The sequence below is a fragment of the Crocodylus porosus genome, unplaced genomic scaffold (genome assembly GCF_001723895.1).
Source record: "Crocodylus porosus isolate Cpor-Errol unplaced genomic scaffold, CroPor_comp1, whole genome shotgun sequence".
NCBI classification, from domain to species: domain Eukaryota; kingdom Metazoa; phylum Chordata; order Crocodylia; family Crocodylidae; genus Crocodylus; species Crocodylus porosus.
In genome coordinates, this window is record NW_017728943.1 from 111,514,175 (window position 1) to 111,532,732 (window position 18,558).

At 40.3% G+C, this 18,558-nt stretch overlaps 1 protein-coding gene across 5 annotated transcripts in view; it reads right to left on the reverse strand.

The window, feature by feature from the left end:
- Positions 1-18,558, reverse strand: part of MAP3K4 (mitogen-activated protein kinase kinase kinase 4) — a 152,232-nt gene that overhangs the window by 55,205 nt on the left and 78,469 nt on the right. For all 5 annotated transcript variants that reach the window (XM_019549991.1, XM_019549994.1, XM_019549992.1 and 2 more), the window contains exons 4-5: positions 11,062-11,304; positions 4,014-4,160 (exon numbers count right to left, since the gene is read on the reverse strand). In XM_019549991.1, the coding sequence (XP_019405536.1) occupies positions 4,014-4,160; positions 11,062-11,304 (390 nt within the window). The remainder of the gene's footprint in view (positions 1-4,013; positions 4,161-11,061; positions 11,305-18,558) is intronic.

The window sequence follows — 18,558 nt, forward strand, 5'->3', positions numbered from 1 at the left end:
AAGGGATATCAGGGCTAGAAAGTGGTTTAAACCTGTAACAGAACAGGTTGATGTCAATGAACATACATCTGTTTTAAAGTGGCTGAAACTGGTTTGAGGTAAACCTGGCTGAATGTAGCATCAGACTTAACAGATTTGGCTCAAACCGGTTTATGCAATGTCTGTCCCAGACCCCTTGCTGGTTTAAGATAAACCAGACTCCCTCGGCATCCTGGCATGCTCTCTGGGCTAGGCAGGGTTCTCTGCTCCACAAAAGGGCTGGCCCCTCACCTCTGCTCCCTGGCTGGAGCTCGGCACAAACTTGCAGGCACAGCAGAGTCTGCTGGCTTCTCCCTGCTAAGCAGGGATTATTCCCCCCTCCCCTCTGCCTCAGACAGACACCTCAGCATTAGCTAGCAGACCACGTGCTGGCTATGGTCCGTGCTATGGTAGACAACAGGAAGACAGGCATTTTGGAGCTACTCAACAGGTAGCTTAATGTCCTTCCTTGGAAAAGCTGTTTAAGCGGAGCTTGGAGAGAGACTTGGTTTTCTTAATGGGTTGATAAACACAGAATTAGGGGTGATAAACACTGTGTTATCAATTCCCTGTGGGCTGGTTGGGATGGAGATTCCACCACCTCTCTGGGTAACCTATTCTAGTGTTTTACTACCTTCCCCATAAGAAAGCTTTTTCAACTATCTAACCTAAACTTCACCATGCTGCAACTTGAGACTACTGCTCCTTGTTCTATCATCTGCCACCACTAAGAACAGTCTAGCTCCATCCTCTTTGAAACCACCCTTCAAGTAGCTGAAAGCTGCTATTAAATCCCACATCAGTCTTCTCTTCTCCATACTAAATAAGCTCAGCTCCCTCAGCCTCTCCTCATAAGTCATGTTTTCCAGGCCCCTAACCATTTTTGTGGCCTCTGCTGGACTCTCTCCAATTGGTCCATACCCTTTCTGTATTGGGGGGCCCAAAACTGGACACAGCACTCTAGATACGACCTCACCAGTGCTGAATAGAGGGGAAGAATCACTTCCCTCAATCTTCTGGCAACACTCCTAACAATTCAGCCCAGTATGCCATTAGCCTTCTTGAAAACACAGGCACACTGTTGGCCCACATTCAACTTATTGTCTGTCATAACCCTCAGGTCCCTTTCTGCAGAGCTGCTGCTTAGCCAGTTAGTCCCCAGTCTGTAGAGGAGCATGGGGTAGTTCCGTCCTAAGTGAAGGACTTTGTACTTCTCCTTACTGAACCTCATAAGATTTCTTTTGGTCTAATTCTCTAATTTGTCAAGGTCTCTGAATCTTAGCCCTACTCGCCAGCACATCTACTTCTTCCCCCAGCTTGGTGACATCTGCAAACTTGCTGAGGGTGCACTCCCATCCCATCTTCAGAATCACTGATAAAGATATTGAACAAAACCAACCCCAGGACCAACCCCGGGGACACTCCATTTGATACCAGCTGCCAACTAGACAAAATGCCATTGATTACCTCCCTCTGAGCCTGATGATCCCACCAGTTTTCTGTTTACCTTACAGTCTGTCCATACAAGCCATACCTCCTTAGCTTGCTTGTAAGAATGTTATGGGAGACTTTAGCCTTGCTAAAGTCAAGATATATCATATCCACTGCTCTTCCATGGAGCCAGTCATCTCGTCATATATAGTAGCTGGAACTGCCTTCACCTCTTTATGCTGTATTTACTCAAACCTATGACTAAGTTTTTTTTCTTAAATCAGCATGGAGAAAAGAGCCCCTTTTCTAAAATTCATGTACAAAGCAGAAGGGTCAAAGGTAGGGAATTGGGGAGGCTGGCAGCTGCTGCAACTCTGAATGTGGTCCTGAGCCCAGGTTCGAACCAGTCAGACCAACAGCTGCTGCTTGCCCTCCTACTGCTTGCCCTCTGTAGCTTACTGTCAGGAACAGCTCAGCTTCAAGCTTGGGCTGGAATTCCTCCCGGGAATGGAGCATGTAGAAACTGTCCCCCGCCCAACAAATCAGCAGTGCTGACACTGCTGCATGGCCTGGCAGGGGCCACACTTCATATGCTGTGCTGCATGATCCAGGAAGGAATAGAGCCCCAGCAGGGACTGATAGTAAAGCAAGGGGTTGCCAGAGAGGAAAGAAAGAAGGGAAGTAGCTGAGAATGTGGAGAACCAGTGGGGGTGAGAGGAGGGGCAGAGATGGTGGGAAGCTGGGGTGGGGGCTCCAGAGGGAAGAACTGGGAGAGGCAGAGGCCAAGGTGCTCATCTGACCTCCCTTCCACTCCGTCACTGCAGTCCCTGTAGTATGCAGGGGGTGAATTTCACAGATTTCATAGACATTAGGGCTGGAAGGGACCTTGTCCAGCCCCTGCCCCAGGGACAGGAAGTCAGCTAGGGTCAAAGGTTCCCAGCAAGATAAGCATCCAAATGTTCCTTGAATGAGTCCACAGTGGGTGCCTTCACCACTTCTGGAGGGAGTCTATTCTAGGCCTTGGGGGCTTGGACAGTAAAGGGGGCTCCTTATGTCCAGCCTAAAACGGTCATGGAGGAGTTTATGACCATTGGTCCTTGTTACCCCTCAGGGCGCTCTGGTGAACAGACATTCCCCCAGATCCTTATGCAGACCCCTTATATACTGATAGGCAGCCATCAGGTCACCCCAGATACTCTAGATAGTCTTTATTTCTTGTTTTCTTATAGTATTTACCTAAACCTAAGATGACCCTGAATTTAAGCCAACCTTCCAGTAATTAGATTCTATACCTGGAAAATTATAACAAATTTATAAATTTTCCATATATGGAATCTAATTATTGAGGGGCCATTTTAAATTCAGGGTCATCTTAGGTTTAGGTAAATACTATAAGAAACCAAAAAATAAAGACTATCTAGAGTATGTTTGGTATACTTAATATACCTCCAGTATTCTTTTGGTCACCGTGTATTTTTTAATACATTGCTGCCCTAACGTTAACTTTATTTAATAATGCTCCCACTCCCCATCCCAAAGCAACTGATTTTTTAAAAGACTGCTAAACTTTGTCCAAAGTAAATAGCCTTTTACAAGAACAGAAAAAGGTACATCACGCACACAAGGGGAACTCTGTTACAAAAATTTCAAACCTTTTGCTCCCAAGCACAGATAGTGCAACTGCTCAGTTAAAGACGTATAACATAGATAAAACAACCTATTTTTTCCTAATCGAGTTCTCAGAAATGACCAGATCTTTTTTGCTCAAACTCCTGACAAAATTTAGAGTGAAGCAAAACGTGAGAGATTTCAACTCAAGCAGCTGAAAGTTGGGAGAGTTAACTAAAAACTGCATCAAATTATGGAAACCACTGTATAACCCTAACTGTAGGTGGTGCTAGTAGCTCTGTGTATAATGAGAAACCAAAAACCGAGCTAGAACTGCCCTTTTTCTGTCAAACACTGACCAAAAAAATAAGCTACAACTGAAAAGACATCCAGCCACATTAAAGGGAAAAGAATTTTAAAGTAAACCCAAAAAAGCAAAATAACTCAGTTAAGTCTGGCTGGTTGATAGCAGTTTGTCCTTAGATCCCCCTTCTGTGTTTAATTATTGCCATAATGAATATACAAAATTTAAAATAATGCAGAAGTCTAGGATGGCTACAATACCATCGGAATTAAGCAGGAAACTGTTTCCTCCTCCTGGTTAAAAGGTTACTTTACTTTAGTTTGATGCGATTTACTACCCTATTTCTGATGAGTTATTTTTGTTATAAATGAAACCAATTTACATAAAAAATGTGTATTAGTGACTTACATAGCAAATACAATGCAAGCAATTCCCACAGGCTAAAAAACAAAATTGTCCATATCATCTGTAACGCAGTAATTATATCCTTTGAAAAGATATGGCTATTTAAAACCAAGCCAGTAGTTTTCCTGTTTAGTTGTTAATGAAGCACTGTGTCCCAGTCAGGAAAACTGATAACAGATCCATATTGGCAAAATATGGGATAACCCTTTTATTAAAGCACCAATTAATTCTCTCTCTTGCAACTTACCATTAACATTTTATGCAGGTCCTCTTCAAAAGAATCTATATTGCAGTCAATCTTCTGCAAGTCATCTAACACCTCCCGTAACATAAACTGGTAATATTGCTTCATTAGTAGGCCACCCTTCAGGACTTCTTTACACTCTCTCACTAGCTGCAAGAGAAGAAGCAACAAACTTCAGTTGGTCAATTGGCTATACGCATTTCCTTGGGGCTTAGGAACTGAAAGTTTAAATAATATGCATCACTAGTAGGTTTTTCTGGCCTTTGCAGGCTAGCTAAATACATCTATAGGAAAGCTGTGCACTAGTTCTCCAAGACCAACTAATTTTTATTGTGCCACTCTTATTTACTGGAAGTAGGGTTGACAGCAAATATTACAGATGTTTCCCTTACTTTCCCCCTCACAATAAGTTACTACCAGTAGTTAGATAACTGGACATGGGGCCTAATATTTCTAGATCAATGTTTCAAATGCACAGACAGTCAGTAACAAAATAAGGTGAATGTAACAGCTGCTAGCAGTTGATGGCTTAGGTGCCACAGCACCAAAAAAGAAAAAATACCATGGATGAAAAACAGCAGTTAATGACTTCAGCCAGTTTCAACAGAAAAGGCCAAGAACCAAACAAATAAGTGACTTAACAATGGCCAGCTTTGATCAAGGTGCAAGCACATGAATGGGGCTGCCCATTCTATACCTCGCTCTATAAAACATGGAGCTTTACAGCATTTATACACATCCTCTAGGAGTTGGGGGAGAGGGAGAAGGAGTACTTTCATTAGAACAGCTCCAAAAGCTGCTCTGATTAAAGCACCTGGAGCTTCTCTTGTATCAGTATCCGCCTGTTGAACGAGCTTTATTCCATAAAGTGCCCCGCCACCATTTTGAACCGTGGGGACACTGATCCATGAGACGCTGGAGGCTGCTGAAGTGTGATAATTACTATGCTCCAGCAGACTCAATTAAATCAGATTAAACTAAGTCTACCCCAATGCGCTATAATTACAGCATGTCAGAGCAGCCTCTGACGGAGGCTCGCTGCTCATCTATAGGCACCCTTAGAGAACAAAGCACTGGAAGTATATAGCAGAGAGAAATTCTGCACTGGGAAAAAGACTGCCTGGATGAGCTAGTAGGTTCTTTTCTATCCCCAGCCTTCTGCTATTCTGAAACATGTCTCACTAAGTCAAGTTCTTTCACCTTTCTTGAACAGTGATTCCACTTGATTAAAGCAAGGAAAGGAAGGGAAGTGGAGGAAAGCTGGTTTTTCTTTTCCTTTTTTAAGTTTATTAGAAATGATATGACAAGAGTGACTGATTCTCTTCCAGCCCCCACAAAAAAGGATACAGTGTATCCTAGACAGGAAAATTTTAAAATGTTGCATAATTTATACTGCAGCAACACTAAGGAGCCCCTGTCATGGATTAGGACCCCATCCTGCCAGGTACTATACAAACAGAAGAGAAAGGATCCCACAATCACTGACCACTACAGCTATTTTAAAACCATTTCCACAATCAGCTGAAACAAATACTTAGTTTCAGAATAAACGGTAAGTTTATATTATACTATACTATAGTTTATATTTGAACTATATACAATGTAAATATATTTATACTAGCTGCTATATATAAATATACTAGTTTAAAAATGATGCATAGTTTTGGGCAGAAATGAATGTCCACTAAAACAGCTGAGTTTATTCTCCCTAAGATGACTGAATCACATTTGATAAGTCCCCAATTACATGCCCTAACAATCTAATCACTTCTGTCCATTAATCTAGCAAAGGTCCCATGCTACAATTACATCCAAAAAGCTGCTATGTATATTTACTTACTTGTTTCAGTAAACAATATATGGAACCTTTTTGCATCTCTATATGGGTCTGATATTGTATAATCAAACATTCAACACACTGGACCAACAAATTTCTTTGTTTTGTCAAGGCTTACTACACAATGGGCACATCTACACAAGAGACCTGTAGTTTCCAGACACCTGGCACAGTGTTTACCGCACAGTAGCTCTGGCAAACATCTTTTAAGTGACACTACTGCACAGTAACCTAATAATACTGCACAGTAGTGTATCAGCACTACTAGTTCTGTGACGCGCTACTGTGCAGTCAGCATCTCATGTAGACACACCCAGTGACCACTTACCAGTTTCCAGCATTAACAAAACTTTTTTTTAAGTCAAAGTCTTTCTTAGCATGTAAAACATGCTTGGGAAAAGAAATGGCTAGATTACAAATGTAAGAAGAACAAATTTATTTGAAATTAAGAAATTAACAACAACAATCTAGCAGTGTCAATTGACAGTGGCCTAAAATAGCTCCAGATTACATAGTGCTTTATCTAAGAAACCTGAATTACAGACAGGGAATCTCTTTCTCTACTCCCAGTCATTTTCTAATTTGAACTACGACGAGGCAAGTAGCAGTGTCCACTGGTTCCCAAGTAAAAGAAAGAAAAGCCCTTACAAAAAAAACCCCAAAACCACGGCATTCAGCACACACTTAATCATGGTGAAGTCTGATGCTTCAAAGGACCAACAGGGGGCAACCTTTTACACATGTCTACTGCTAAAGACTTTCTATTCTCAGCATGGGAAATTGCCAGAATCCCAGGAGAATGGGCTCTAAATGCTGGCAGGAAAGACCCTATAGGTTTAAAAGCAGAAAAAGAAATGGGATTCTTCCTCTAATCAAGATGTATATGTTTTTTCAACCTGTATTTATCAATCAATCTATTACAAGGAGACTTCATTAGGCCTCCAACTGCATTAACTGTGCTATAATCTCTTTAGAGATTTTAAAGAAAGGCAAAATATATCCAGACACAAAAGAGGACGTCTGCCTCCAACTTACATGGCCAAAGAAATTCTGACAAGAAAAGACATTTATGAAATGACGAATGCAGGCATGACAGCCCAAGATGTAAAGTAGTAAGTGGTGGTGCTTTTCTTCTTATTACATTAGAATCACAAATTTGTCCTCGGAATTTACTTGCTGGTAAATCTGAAATCCAGTCCATTTTAAACATTAAGGATCAAAGTGATCAAGGCTTTTTTGTTTTATATTTTTCTGTCTGAATAAATTGGAAGACAAAAATAATGCCTATGCCTTATTGTTCCATATTCCAAAAAGAGCTGAACATCTGCTCTTAGTCCAAATTAGGGCATTATGGCTACTTGCAGGCATTAAAAAACAAAAACAAAAAAACCTCCACTGCTTTATTTTAAATTCGGTGCATTCCTGTGCTGAGCACAGCACACTTAAGAGGGGCTTTTCTGGTGCTTTTATCTAATAGCTGATTGAATCATCTTTATCTAAAAGCACCAAAAGGCCGTGCTGAAGCACTCAATATATACAGACACTGCAGAGCCAGGTTGAATTAATGTGCCCTTTTTTTTTTTAAATCTTTTAAGGAATATCTTTCTATACTGGGATTCCAGATGGAATTCAGAAAGCAGCAGCAATCAAAAGGCCAAGCTGAAGCAGACAACTAGAGTACCAACATTTCAGCATTATTTTGGAGTTGAGCAACACAGATGCTTTCTATTTCTATTTAATGCATCTTTTGCAAGAACTTTGGGGCAATACATATATTAGGTTCCCTAACCTGACAAAAGAAAAAAAAAATCTGAAATAGGATTTCCTGTCTTGACCATATTGAAGAATTTGGGAGCTATGGTTATATCAGACCTAATCTACATAGGTCATGAAGGACCTAAATTGCTGTAGACTCTTTTAGAAATACTGTTTGGGATCCTGAATACTTACTGAGGTGTTCATTCTCTCTAATGAACTAATTAACCAGAGGCAAGAATTTCTTGTGACATTTTTTATTGGACCAACTGTATATTTGGAAAAGCTGTTGGACAAGCTTTCAGGCATCAAGTGTCCTTCCACAGGACTCTAAAGAAATGGAGGGGGAGGTAAGTGAAGGTGGTTACTTCTTGCTAACTGTGGAAATTGTTGGCTAAAAGGCTGGGGAATGAGGGGAAGACAAACTAATGGGATACCATCTTATTTCTGCAATGTGATGGAGAAGACCCATCAGACTGACATTTCCTCCCAGGCCCCCGCATACAAGGAAACTCGAGACTTCTTACAGCAGTAGTTTTCAACCTTTTTCATTTGTAACCTCCTAAAAAAATTTCTAACAGAGGTGAGGACCCCTTTGGAAATTTCAAATGGAGGTGTGGAACCCTCTGAATTGTAAGTGTGAGTATTCACATACTTTGAATGATCATAGTCATCTTTCGTGAACCCCTTAGGTATAGTCTGCAAACAACTGGAGTCCTCAGACAACAGGTTGAAAACCAGTGTCCTAGAGTAATCCCTAGAGGGAGGAAAGAAACTGTCCTAGAAGCAGTCTTCAAAAACCTGAATCAGTGGGTTAACAGGTCTGGGGCTACACTATAGTTTGGAAATTAATGTTGGAATACCTGAAAGACGACAACCTGAAAAGGCTATTTCTAAAACAGGAGGGTCATGGCTTGTTTCGGTCTGCCTGAATGAAATCACCTTGTAGGATCAGCAGCATCTTTCGAAGTCCAGTTCAGGCTCTGCCAAAATAGCTAATCTCCTTGGAAAGAGACAGCTATAAAAAAGAGCTTAGAAAGGAAGTCATCTATATATGGTTGCAACAAGAGTGACTTTTGTTGCCTTGCCTGTTATCTCATGAGCCCAGCACTGTAATCAAATCTCTGGAAATATTCCTAAGTGTGGTTGACAAGAGTATATTTTCTTCCCATGTCCTCAGAAACAAGGATGCCAAGGATCCCTGGAAGAATCCCTATATGGTGGAAAGGAAATGCCACAGAAGGAGTCTTCAGAGGCTTGCATCAATTGGTTACCAGGTCTGGGACTTGATTTTTAATTTGTATTTTTTCTTGTTAGGCTGCATTGAACTTTAAAGTTTGGGCAGAGGTCATGAGTTCATCAAAACAGATGAAAAATGGAAATGGGGGAGTTGAAAAGTAGAAGGAATACAGTTGAGTGGGCGTGGGTATGCAGACAGGAAAGAAGCCCATACCCTCACCTCTTGAGTCAGTGACTGAACACTGCACCTAGCAAGTGTAGAAGAAAAATTCAAGTATGTATTCCTCAAGGAAATCATACTAGATCAGGGGTGAGCAATTATTTCAGCTGAAGGATGGCTTAAGTTTTGGTGAGCTGCCGAGGGCTGCAAGGGTAGCCCCACCACTTGACAGGTACCCTGCTCCCTGGTCACCATCTTGGGACCAGAAGTCCTGCCCCTAACCCCTGACCTTTGCCACCAGACATCACTACCCTAGCCCCCAGAAGTACCCCTTCTGGGAGGTGGGTTTGACATCTCGGAACCAGAAAAAAGTCATATGCTAAAAGTCAAACACCTACTATATTTTAATTTTATTACAAACAGTATTTTTGTCATAATTTGTGTTTGCATACCATGTATACAGCTCTGGCTAGAGCTGTGGACAACAAGCACCCTATGTACTGCTGCTACCAACGGTGGTGAGGGCTGGGCACCATTGGGAGGAAAGGGGGAAGTGTGTGGAGGGGACCCCCATACCCTCTGCCCACCTGAGCTCTGTGCTCCTGCCAGCCCCCTGGTCGCGGACTCTGTGCTTCTGCCAGCCCCAGCCCCACATACTCTCCACCCTGCCAAGCTGCAGCTCCCTCTGCTGCTCTGCCGCATCACTTCCCTACCTGCTGCCAAGAGCAAGTACTGCAGTGGGGAGACAAGGAGGAGCCACTGAATGCCAAGGAAGCCAAGCAAGTCCCCCAGCTGCTGCAGCAGTGGCAGCAGCCCCACCCAGAAGCTGCATGCTAGCTGAGCCGGGCCCTTCTGCACGTGAGGGTGGGAGTGAGGCACAAAGGTTGGGAAGGGTACAATTAATTAGTGGGTGTCCGTGGGAAATTGCCTGGCGGGCCAGTTCTAACCCGTGGGTTGTATTTTGCCCGCCCCTATACCAGATCCTGCTTATTATGCCCAGGTGCAACACAACTGTTGCCAAAACTATTTCAACTGTACTGTGGAAAAGGCCTGCAGCTTATAATAGAAATGGAACATTATTATTTAAATTAAAGGCTGATAATTAGGGCTGCACGAAGCTTTGGTCACTGATTCAATTTGGAGGAGATCGGGCCCGATTCAGCAGCCGAATCTTTGAACTGAATTGGGAGACCCATTAATCTCTCCAAACCAAATCAGAAGCCTCAGATTTGATTCAGAGAGATTAGTAGAGATTCAACGATTTGGCTATAGAGAAAGCTTCATGTTTTTTCTATATACCTTGAAGTACCAGGCACGGCTTGTGAACGCTGAGATGGTGGGGTGGATGGAGCGTCCCACGGGAGGGCCAGAGGAAGGGGGGGGGGTCCCCTGCACATTTGGCGGTGGACCCAGAAGTGGACCAGAAATACTTCCGGGTCCACTGCAAAGCGAGGGGGAACCCCACACCCAACTCAGTGACTGGTGCCACCTGCAGTCCCACCATGGCCGATTGCCAAGCCAGGGGGGCGACTGTACTTCTGGTCCATTTCTGGGTCTGCCACTGAGCGTGCAGGGGACCTCCCCCCGACAATGCTCCTGTGGGACGCTCCATCCACCCCACCTTCTTAGCATTCATGAGCCACACCTGGTACCTCAAGGTACACAGAAAAAACATATAAAGCTGTATCTATGGCCAAATTGCTGATTCTCAAAATTAGAATCGAATCTTCATGTTCAGCCAAATCAAACTGGGAAAGTGATCCAAATCACTTGAATCACTGTCCCCCCAAAACAGGCAGAGTCCGAACTGAATACTGCCCACATCACACACCCCTATTGATAATCCTTTATCAACTGTTTTGATTCCTGGAAGTCTAAATCAAGAAGTATATTTAGTAAACAAAGGACTGCATATGCAATATGTATATAATACAATAAAAGGCAATTTAATGATAAATTCTGTATTGCTATTTCTGAAACAAATTTTAAAACAACTAATAGACAAGATAAGCATAATTAAAGGAAAGAAAGCTATTTTTAATAAAGCTTTTGAACCGAACCTGCTTAATACTCAAGAGAGATGGTTCCCCAGCAGGCCTTTGTTCCAGCCTCAACTTGAGACATTCATGGATAACATTGAGCAGAACTCGGCACAGGACCAGGAATGCAGGTTCAAAAGATGGTAAGTCCATAGATTTCAATTCTTCCCATGATACAGGACTGCATTTTTGCTCAGAGGAAGGTGGGGAATTTAACAACTGCACATAATCTGAACACAACATCGGATCTGGGAATTCTGAAAACTGTAACAAAAACAATTATAAATATTGTGAGATGGATTTTAAATCATTTTAGAGCTATCAACATTTAAAAAAAACATCAGAAGAGACTGACTCTTAAAAGAGACAAACAACAAAAGAAGGGACTGATTCTTAAAATCTTACAATAACATGCATAAAAAAGACTATTTTTAAAGAGCCAGTCTCTTTTTAAATTACCATGCTCTAATTTACCAGAAAGTCTGAAACATCATGATTAAATTTTAATTAAAATAACAAAAAACCTAAGGTTACCAGGGTGAGAGAAAAAAATAAACAGATGTGGAAACTTGACAGTCAACATCTTTAAATTTACATTCTAAGCTCAAAAAATGATTAAGCTTTCCTAATAAAGCAGAAGGTTCCTTGACTTCACAAAACGAGTTTTCATGATAGCCTAGAATAATATTACACCCAATACAAACACAACCACAAGCAGTCAAATCATTTTAGGGTACTTAAGAGATCTTTTCTAGATATAAACTTTTAAAAGACTTTAAAATACTTTACGTCAGTGGGTTATTCTGAAAAAAAAAAAAACCCCACAAGGTAAATTGCTACCATCCTGTAAATAAAACTGACATATGAAAGCTGTACCACTGTATTAATGTTTACAAAGAAATGATCACTCATTACACTGCTAAACTCTCCCACAACCTTGGCATATCCTCCAGATAGATTTGTCAAATGTTCTCATTTTTCATAAAACTGAAATTGGACTATGTAAATAATACATTAAAACTTTTGTGCTATTTACTGTTAAAATCTAGCTCCAGCCAGACAGATATTTTCACATAGTGATTTTTTTTAAGCTATGAACAAATCTGCAGGCAACCTGTGTTTTAGGCAGAACTGCTAGGGTTAACTCACTGGATGGTAATTTAGAGAAAACATTCGTCTTTTAATACACATACAACTCTCATTGATGTTAACCTAAGCTGTACATTAACCAAGGAAAAATATGCCCTTCAAGACCTTAGAATTTACTCTGTTCTATCCTATACCTTCCACTAATATGTTAAGAGACATGAATAGCACCTGTTACATATGATTTTCTCCTTTTTCTCTAGTGCCAAATTTACATAGCATCAGTTAAAATGAGAGGTAAATGCATTCATAAAAAAGCAGATTGAATGACATAACATAGCCATGGAAGTTGAAAACATTAAACATTCTATCTTTAGTTTCATCAAGTACCAGAAAACAAAAAAGGATGTGTTTATTCCCTTACACCCACATACACATTTTTGACATTTTGTTCCTACTGCATCGTGCAAGCTCTGGTTTCCCAGGAACAGCCTCAGAGTATTATCTTTTCTGACAAACGCAGCTTTCAGTTTATTATTATTTTTAATACACGATGTTTCTGGACTGTCAAACAGGATGTTTCAGGACTGTCAAACTAATTTCCCAGCAATGTGGCATACCCACTGTTTTGTTTTTTTAATGTTGGCACAAAACCAGCTGCCAGCTGCAGAATCTAAAAGAGATTTTTTTAAAAAGCAATAAACTGTTACATAAACACAAAGATAGAAAATTCTTTGGGGTTTGTCCAGACAAACAAAGCACCTTAAGGACAAAATGGCTGCTGAACGTTCTTTGGATTAGATGCCTTTCACAATTAGTAAAACTATGCCTTATATATTGGATAATAATGTTGATTCTTTGTACAAACCCCCAATACCATTCCCCACCCTTCAAAAAATAAGGATGGAAAGAAGTTCTTTGTTCCAGCAAGCTATCCAAATTGAAACCTCAATATTTTCCCCCATGCTGTAGCTCAGGGTTGTTCAACTTGCATGTTAATTTGCAGTCCCCAGCTCCCACCTGGCTGCTACTCCCTGCACTGCAGCAGGAGCTGAGGGCTCCCTCTACTTCCTCCCTCCACCCCCAGGGTGGTGCAGGAAGAAGTGGCCTCCACATATAGCACTGTGCAGGGGAAGTATTTGTGTGTGGCATGGTGCACCATGTCAGGCCAGGTGGGGTGGGTGGCAGTCTATATGGCATGGTGTGGCCCCAGGGGCACTTGACCAGTGTTGGTGCAGCCTACATAGATTGTGGCCCCGAGGTGCTTATAAGTTGGACAGCCCTGCTCTAGGTTTGTCCCAGCCACTACTCCCATTTCTACTTGGGACGAATAGAAGAGATTGCCTTTTCGGCCAATCAACTGTTGATTCTCAGGTGACTCAAGGTCTTGAAAGATAGGGAACTCCTTCTCAGCCCAAAAAGGATGACTACACTGGTCAAATATTGGCCTCAGTGAGGGCAAAGGGAATTTTGTACATGGCATTAATAGGGCCAGGATTTAACTCACTATGTCCATAAAATTCCCAGTCTCTGCTGCACTAAATCACAACTCCAAGGTGGGTCAACAGATTCTGTAGTATATCTTTTTACACATTTATGAACTTGCATGTAAAGCTGTGCTCATTGGGACTAGCTTATTTGCAAGAAAAGCAATTGCTCCTTTCCAAGGCAGTTTCAACATGACTTCCTACCAAATTCCATGTATTTACCTTGCTCTAGGGACAACTCATGTGTTTCCTATTAAAGAGTCACTGGATAAAAACAACAAACAAGCATAACCCATCCCAACAGCAAGGGAGTCTCTCCATCTAACAGCCCTTTCCCACTGTGTTACAGAGTCAGCTACTCTGTGGCTTGCTTTCTCTCTGGCCCTATGACCTAGGTGCACTCTTGGCTACACAACAGTCAAGGTATAGAAGGTATCTCAGGTGGACAGTGCAGTGGTTAGGGCAGTCACCTGGGGTGTGGGAGATACAGGTCTGAACCCCTCCAGGCAAGGAGGGAATGGAACAAAGCTTATCACTTCCTAAGCAAGTGCTCTAGCTGCTGGGCTCTTACGTAAAAAGTGGGCACTGGAATCATTGCCTCAGGCCATATCTTCAAAAGTATGAACAAGTTACCTTTATACACAAAGGGACAACATAGGCAATATCTCACAGGTGCCTAATTTAGGGCTGCAGGAAACCACCTAAACACAGTCTAAACAGGAAAGAAAGGTGGGATTTCAGGACCTCTGCTTCTTAGGTATTTTCTAGTGGCTGGCCTTGGCATCATCCCTGTGAATCCAAATCCTAGGCATCTAAATCTCCCCATTTAGAGTACAGGAAACCAAGATGTCCAACTTGGAATTGGAAAGGCTATTTTAGGAGTGGGGCACCGAATTTCAGGCTTAAGAGCACTTAGTATTAACGTTCCTAGTACCTATGTGAATGTTGTCCTTAACTTCCTAAAGCCTATTAAAAATAAATGAAAAATGGGACTCAGACAATTTATAGAAAGACAGACAGATACACACACACACACACACACACCTGTCTGTCCGTCTATAAAATGCCTGAGTCCCATTTTTCATTTATTTTTCAGTAGGCTTTAGACACTTAAAATGTTTACACACACACATCTATATATTAGTCTGTGTGTACATAAACTACCCAAGTCCCATGTTTTACTGTAAACACATACACTCCCCACAGGTCTCTAATTCTGAAACTCACAAGTGAAAACTGTATCTTTAAAAGGCCCTGATCCTATAATGACTTTCACAATGGATTTTATCATCTGCAGAAATGTCATAAGTAGCACAGTTAAAGCATAATGAATTATGTTTTATATAAAAATCTCAAGATTAATTTAAAACAAATCAGAAAATTAAATTCAGCTTTCATAAAACATGTATATTATACTAACATTTGAAATCTATATTCTTTTTTAAAAGAAATATAGAAAATACTTAACATTTCTTTGATTTACAAGAAAAAATAATTAAGTAGCCACAGTCGTTAAAATAAAAATTTCTTTGAAAATGTATGTATACATATTCTTCCATGGTCAGTTTTATAAGCATACTTTAGAGACATTAACAAAGGTCAATAATAAAACATTAGTCATGTAAACAGAACAAAGAGCAGCCTGAGTCACACTGGAAAAAAAAAGTGCGAATGAATTAATTCAGTGTATTGTCAGATACACAGAATAAGCAAATTGAAAAACATTTCCTCACTTCTTTCAATTAATGGTAATCTGTTAATACAACAAGTATTGCATTTTAGAAAAGTGCAATGATTCAGTTTGACCATTTTCTTTTTAAACTAGCTGTTTTTTAAATTTGGGAGTGTCAGAAAAGTTTACAAACACTGTTTCACAAGATTCTTCCAATAGTCATGTTAACAGGTATTAAAAGAGGAAGACAATAATTGAATGCAATGAAATAGTTTAGTGAAAAATTAATGGTAAAGTAATGGAAGCACAGTAATTTTTTCCCAAAAAAGAATAATGGCCAGTACATCTTGGAAGTCCTCCACTCCTCGGTTCTCAGAGCCACTCTAATTAAAGAGTCCCTCCCACTCTCCACCCTGGAGCATATGTATACACACCCCTACTGCACAGTACAGTGTTATGTCAAAAACTATACTAATGCGCAGGAAAATTAAGCTACTGCACATTAAGCGCAACTAAAAAAAGTGTGCACTTTTGCTATTGTGCACTAGGGCAGCCTAATGCACATTTAGTTAGAACCTCACATTAGAGGTACTAAACTTAATGTATAGTAGCAAAAGCATATTAATACACATGTAGATGCATCCAGGGAAAAAGAAATATTCAAAACCAATTTTTCAATCATGAAAATTACTTTTCAGTCCCATTCACTCTTAAGTACTCTGACCTACATACTGAGCCAAACTTTAAAAACATGATTTCTACTTTTTCACCAATAAATATATGAATGCATCTTCTTCACAAGCTGCACAAAATGGCATATTTGCTCATACATATGGTGATTTACAACAGCATCAACATTTTCAGTCAAATCTTTTAGTACATACAATGAAAGCTATTGGAGGCTAGGAGCAGATTTGACCAATATTTTCATTTGACGGAAACAAAATCATCATCGTCTTTTCCATCATACTTCATAAATAAGTACTTATTAATCCTCAACTGACATCTGGGAGTTAAGTACTATTATCCTCTTCTAAAATAGGAAAGCAGCGGCAAATGGCGTCTAGCAACTTGTCCAAGACTACAGAGAGCATCTCCATCACAGACCGCATTAAAACACAAGGACAAGTCAGGGACAGACCCCTAGACCAAGTGGTTTTCAAACTGCGTGGTCATGGAACCCTTTCATGTGATTTCTTCTGCCATGGAACCCCCTACCCACATCCCTGGAGCCACAAGACCGGGCCCAGCAAGGGCAATGCACCTTTTCCCAGCCCACTCTGCCATTACCTCCAAACTCTTTCCAGAATCCCTGATGACTTATTGTGGAATCCAAGGGTGCCACAGAGTGCAATTGGAAAACCATTGCACTAGACTATGCCACCTAACTGTGAGAAGAAATAACCCCGATTACCAATATTACTAATATATTAATTTTTGAAAATGAGGTAACATTGCTTATGTCATGATTAATTAATGCATTAATAATAGGACATGTAGGATGTTTATTCATTATCTCTGTGTATGATTTCTTATGACAGTACTTTATGCTGTGAGTTTGTAATTCATGACAATACTGATCTAAATTACTAGTAATTATTTCTTCATGCAAGATAATGGAAAACACTATCAAAACACTCAGAGTAACATAGTTATTCATTTCAAAGTAAGGATCAACCAATGTGCTAGGCTGCACAGAAACTCAATTACATGATCAGATACTGTTTCTAAAATAAAATACCCAACATTTTTTCTTGAACGAACAGACTTCCAATATGATTTCCCATCTTGTGCATTTGCACTATTTTCATTGTCATAATGGTTCAAAGCATCATTATCAGCAAAGACAGAACACAAAATTCTCTATAGTATATACTTTAACAATTTGGTCACAAATTAATACATGATTTCTTGTCATCTACTAGAAGTGACTGATGTAGGTAAAGTTGAAGAGATACAGCAACTATGAAACTAATTCACGCACAACATTAAATATCCAATATGTACCAGATAATATTTCACTATTGCTCAATGGTATACTCAATTTGTGATATATTATAAAGATAATTTATTCTATAATTAAGGTTAGCTGAAGAGAAAGCCATTACACATTTATTATCATCATATACTGTATGGTGAAATGCTGAAAGCTACAAAAACAGACAGCAAGGGTGCTTGCACAAGTTAAAAAAAACCAAACCCCATGCACTTTACCAAAAGAAGCAACACATTACTTCAACCTGGCTCTGCAGCATCTGTAAAAATCAGGCACTTCAGCAAGGCTTTTTGGCACTTTTAGCTAAAGCTGATTCAATCAACTATTAGATAAAAGCACCAAAAAGCCCCACTAAAGCGTCCGATCTTTACAGATGTCAGCCGAGACAAGTTGATGTAATATGCTGCCTCTTCTGAACCTGTGCAGGGCTCGGGGTGGAAACGTGCCAAGTTTAAAAAGTGCCGGCGGGGGAGGGAGGTGGGCTGCAAGCACCCCAAAAGCACACCAAAATCACCTGTGGAAACTCAGTCTTAAATCCTGCCTTACACTGAAGGTTCTTCATAAGTCCATAACAAATTATCCCAGTTCTTTGTAACTGTATGAGATTTCAACTACTGTGCTCAGTTTATTGCTTCCATCACAACTTCTCTATTAATTTACTCATTCATTTCTATTGTTCAGCACATAGCATTTATACCACTTAAAAATGTAGATTAAATGCCAACAGGAAAACTTAAGAGACTTAAACTCTTTGCTTCCACAAATTTTAAGACCAGAAAGGGTCATAATTCCTGACATCATGCATAAATCAAGCCATAGCATTTCATTTAGTTATGCCAACATGTATGCCCATTAACTTGTGCTTGATTGAAGTATATCTTCCAGAAAGACACCCAGGCTCTGGCTAAAGACAAGGGGCGAAGAATCCGCCACTCTGGATGGTAGGTATTCCAATGGTTAACCAATCTCACTGTTACAAATTTGTGCCTATTTTCTAGTTTCAATGTGCCTGGTTTTACTTTTCAACTATTCAAAGCTTTAATAAGTTAAGGGATATACTATCAGTGTGGTTTAATCTTCAAATGTGACTAGGGATTTAATATTTAGCACTGAGACCAAAGGAAAGCTTTACTAGTATAGTTGGATTAGGACTTCTTCAGAGCATACCATATTTCTCTCGTTAAATCATCATGATTGACTCAAATTCTCAAATTATCAATCATTTCAAACATCAAATTACCTGAAAAAAATATGACATTTAGAACACTGCTTTCAAT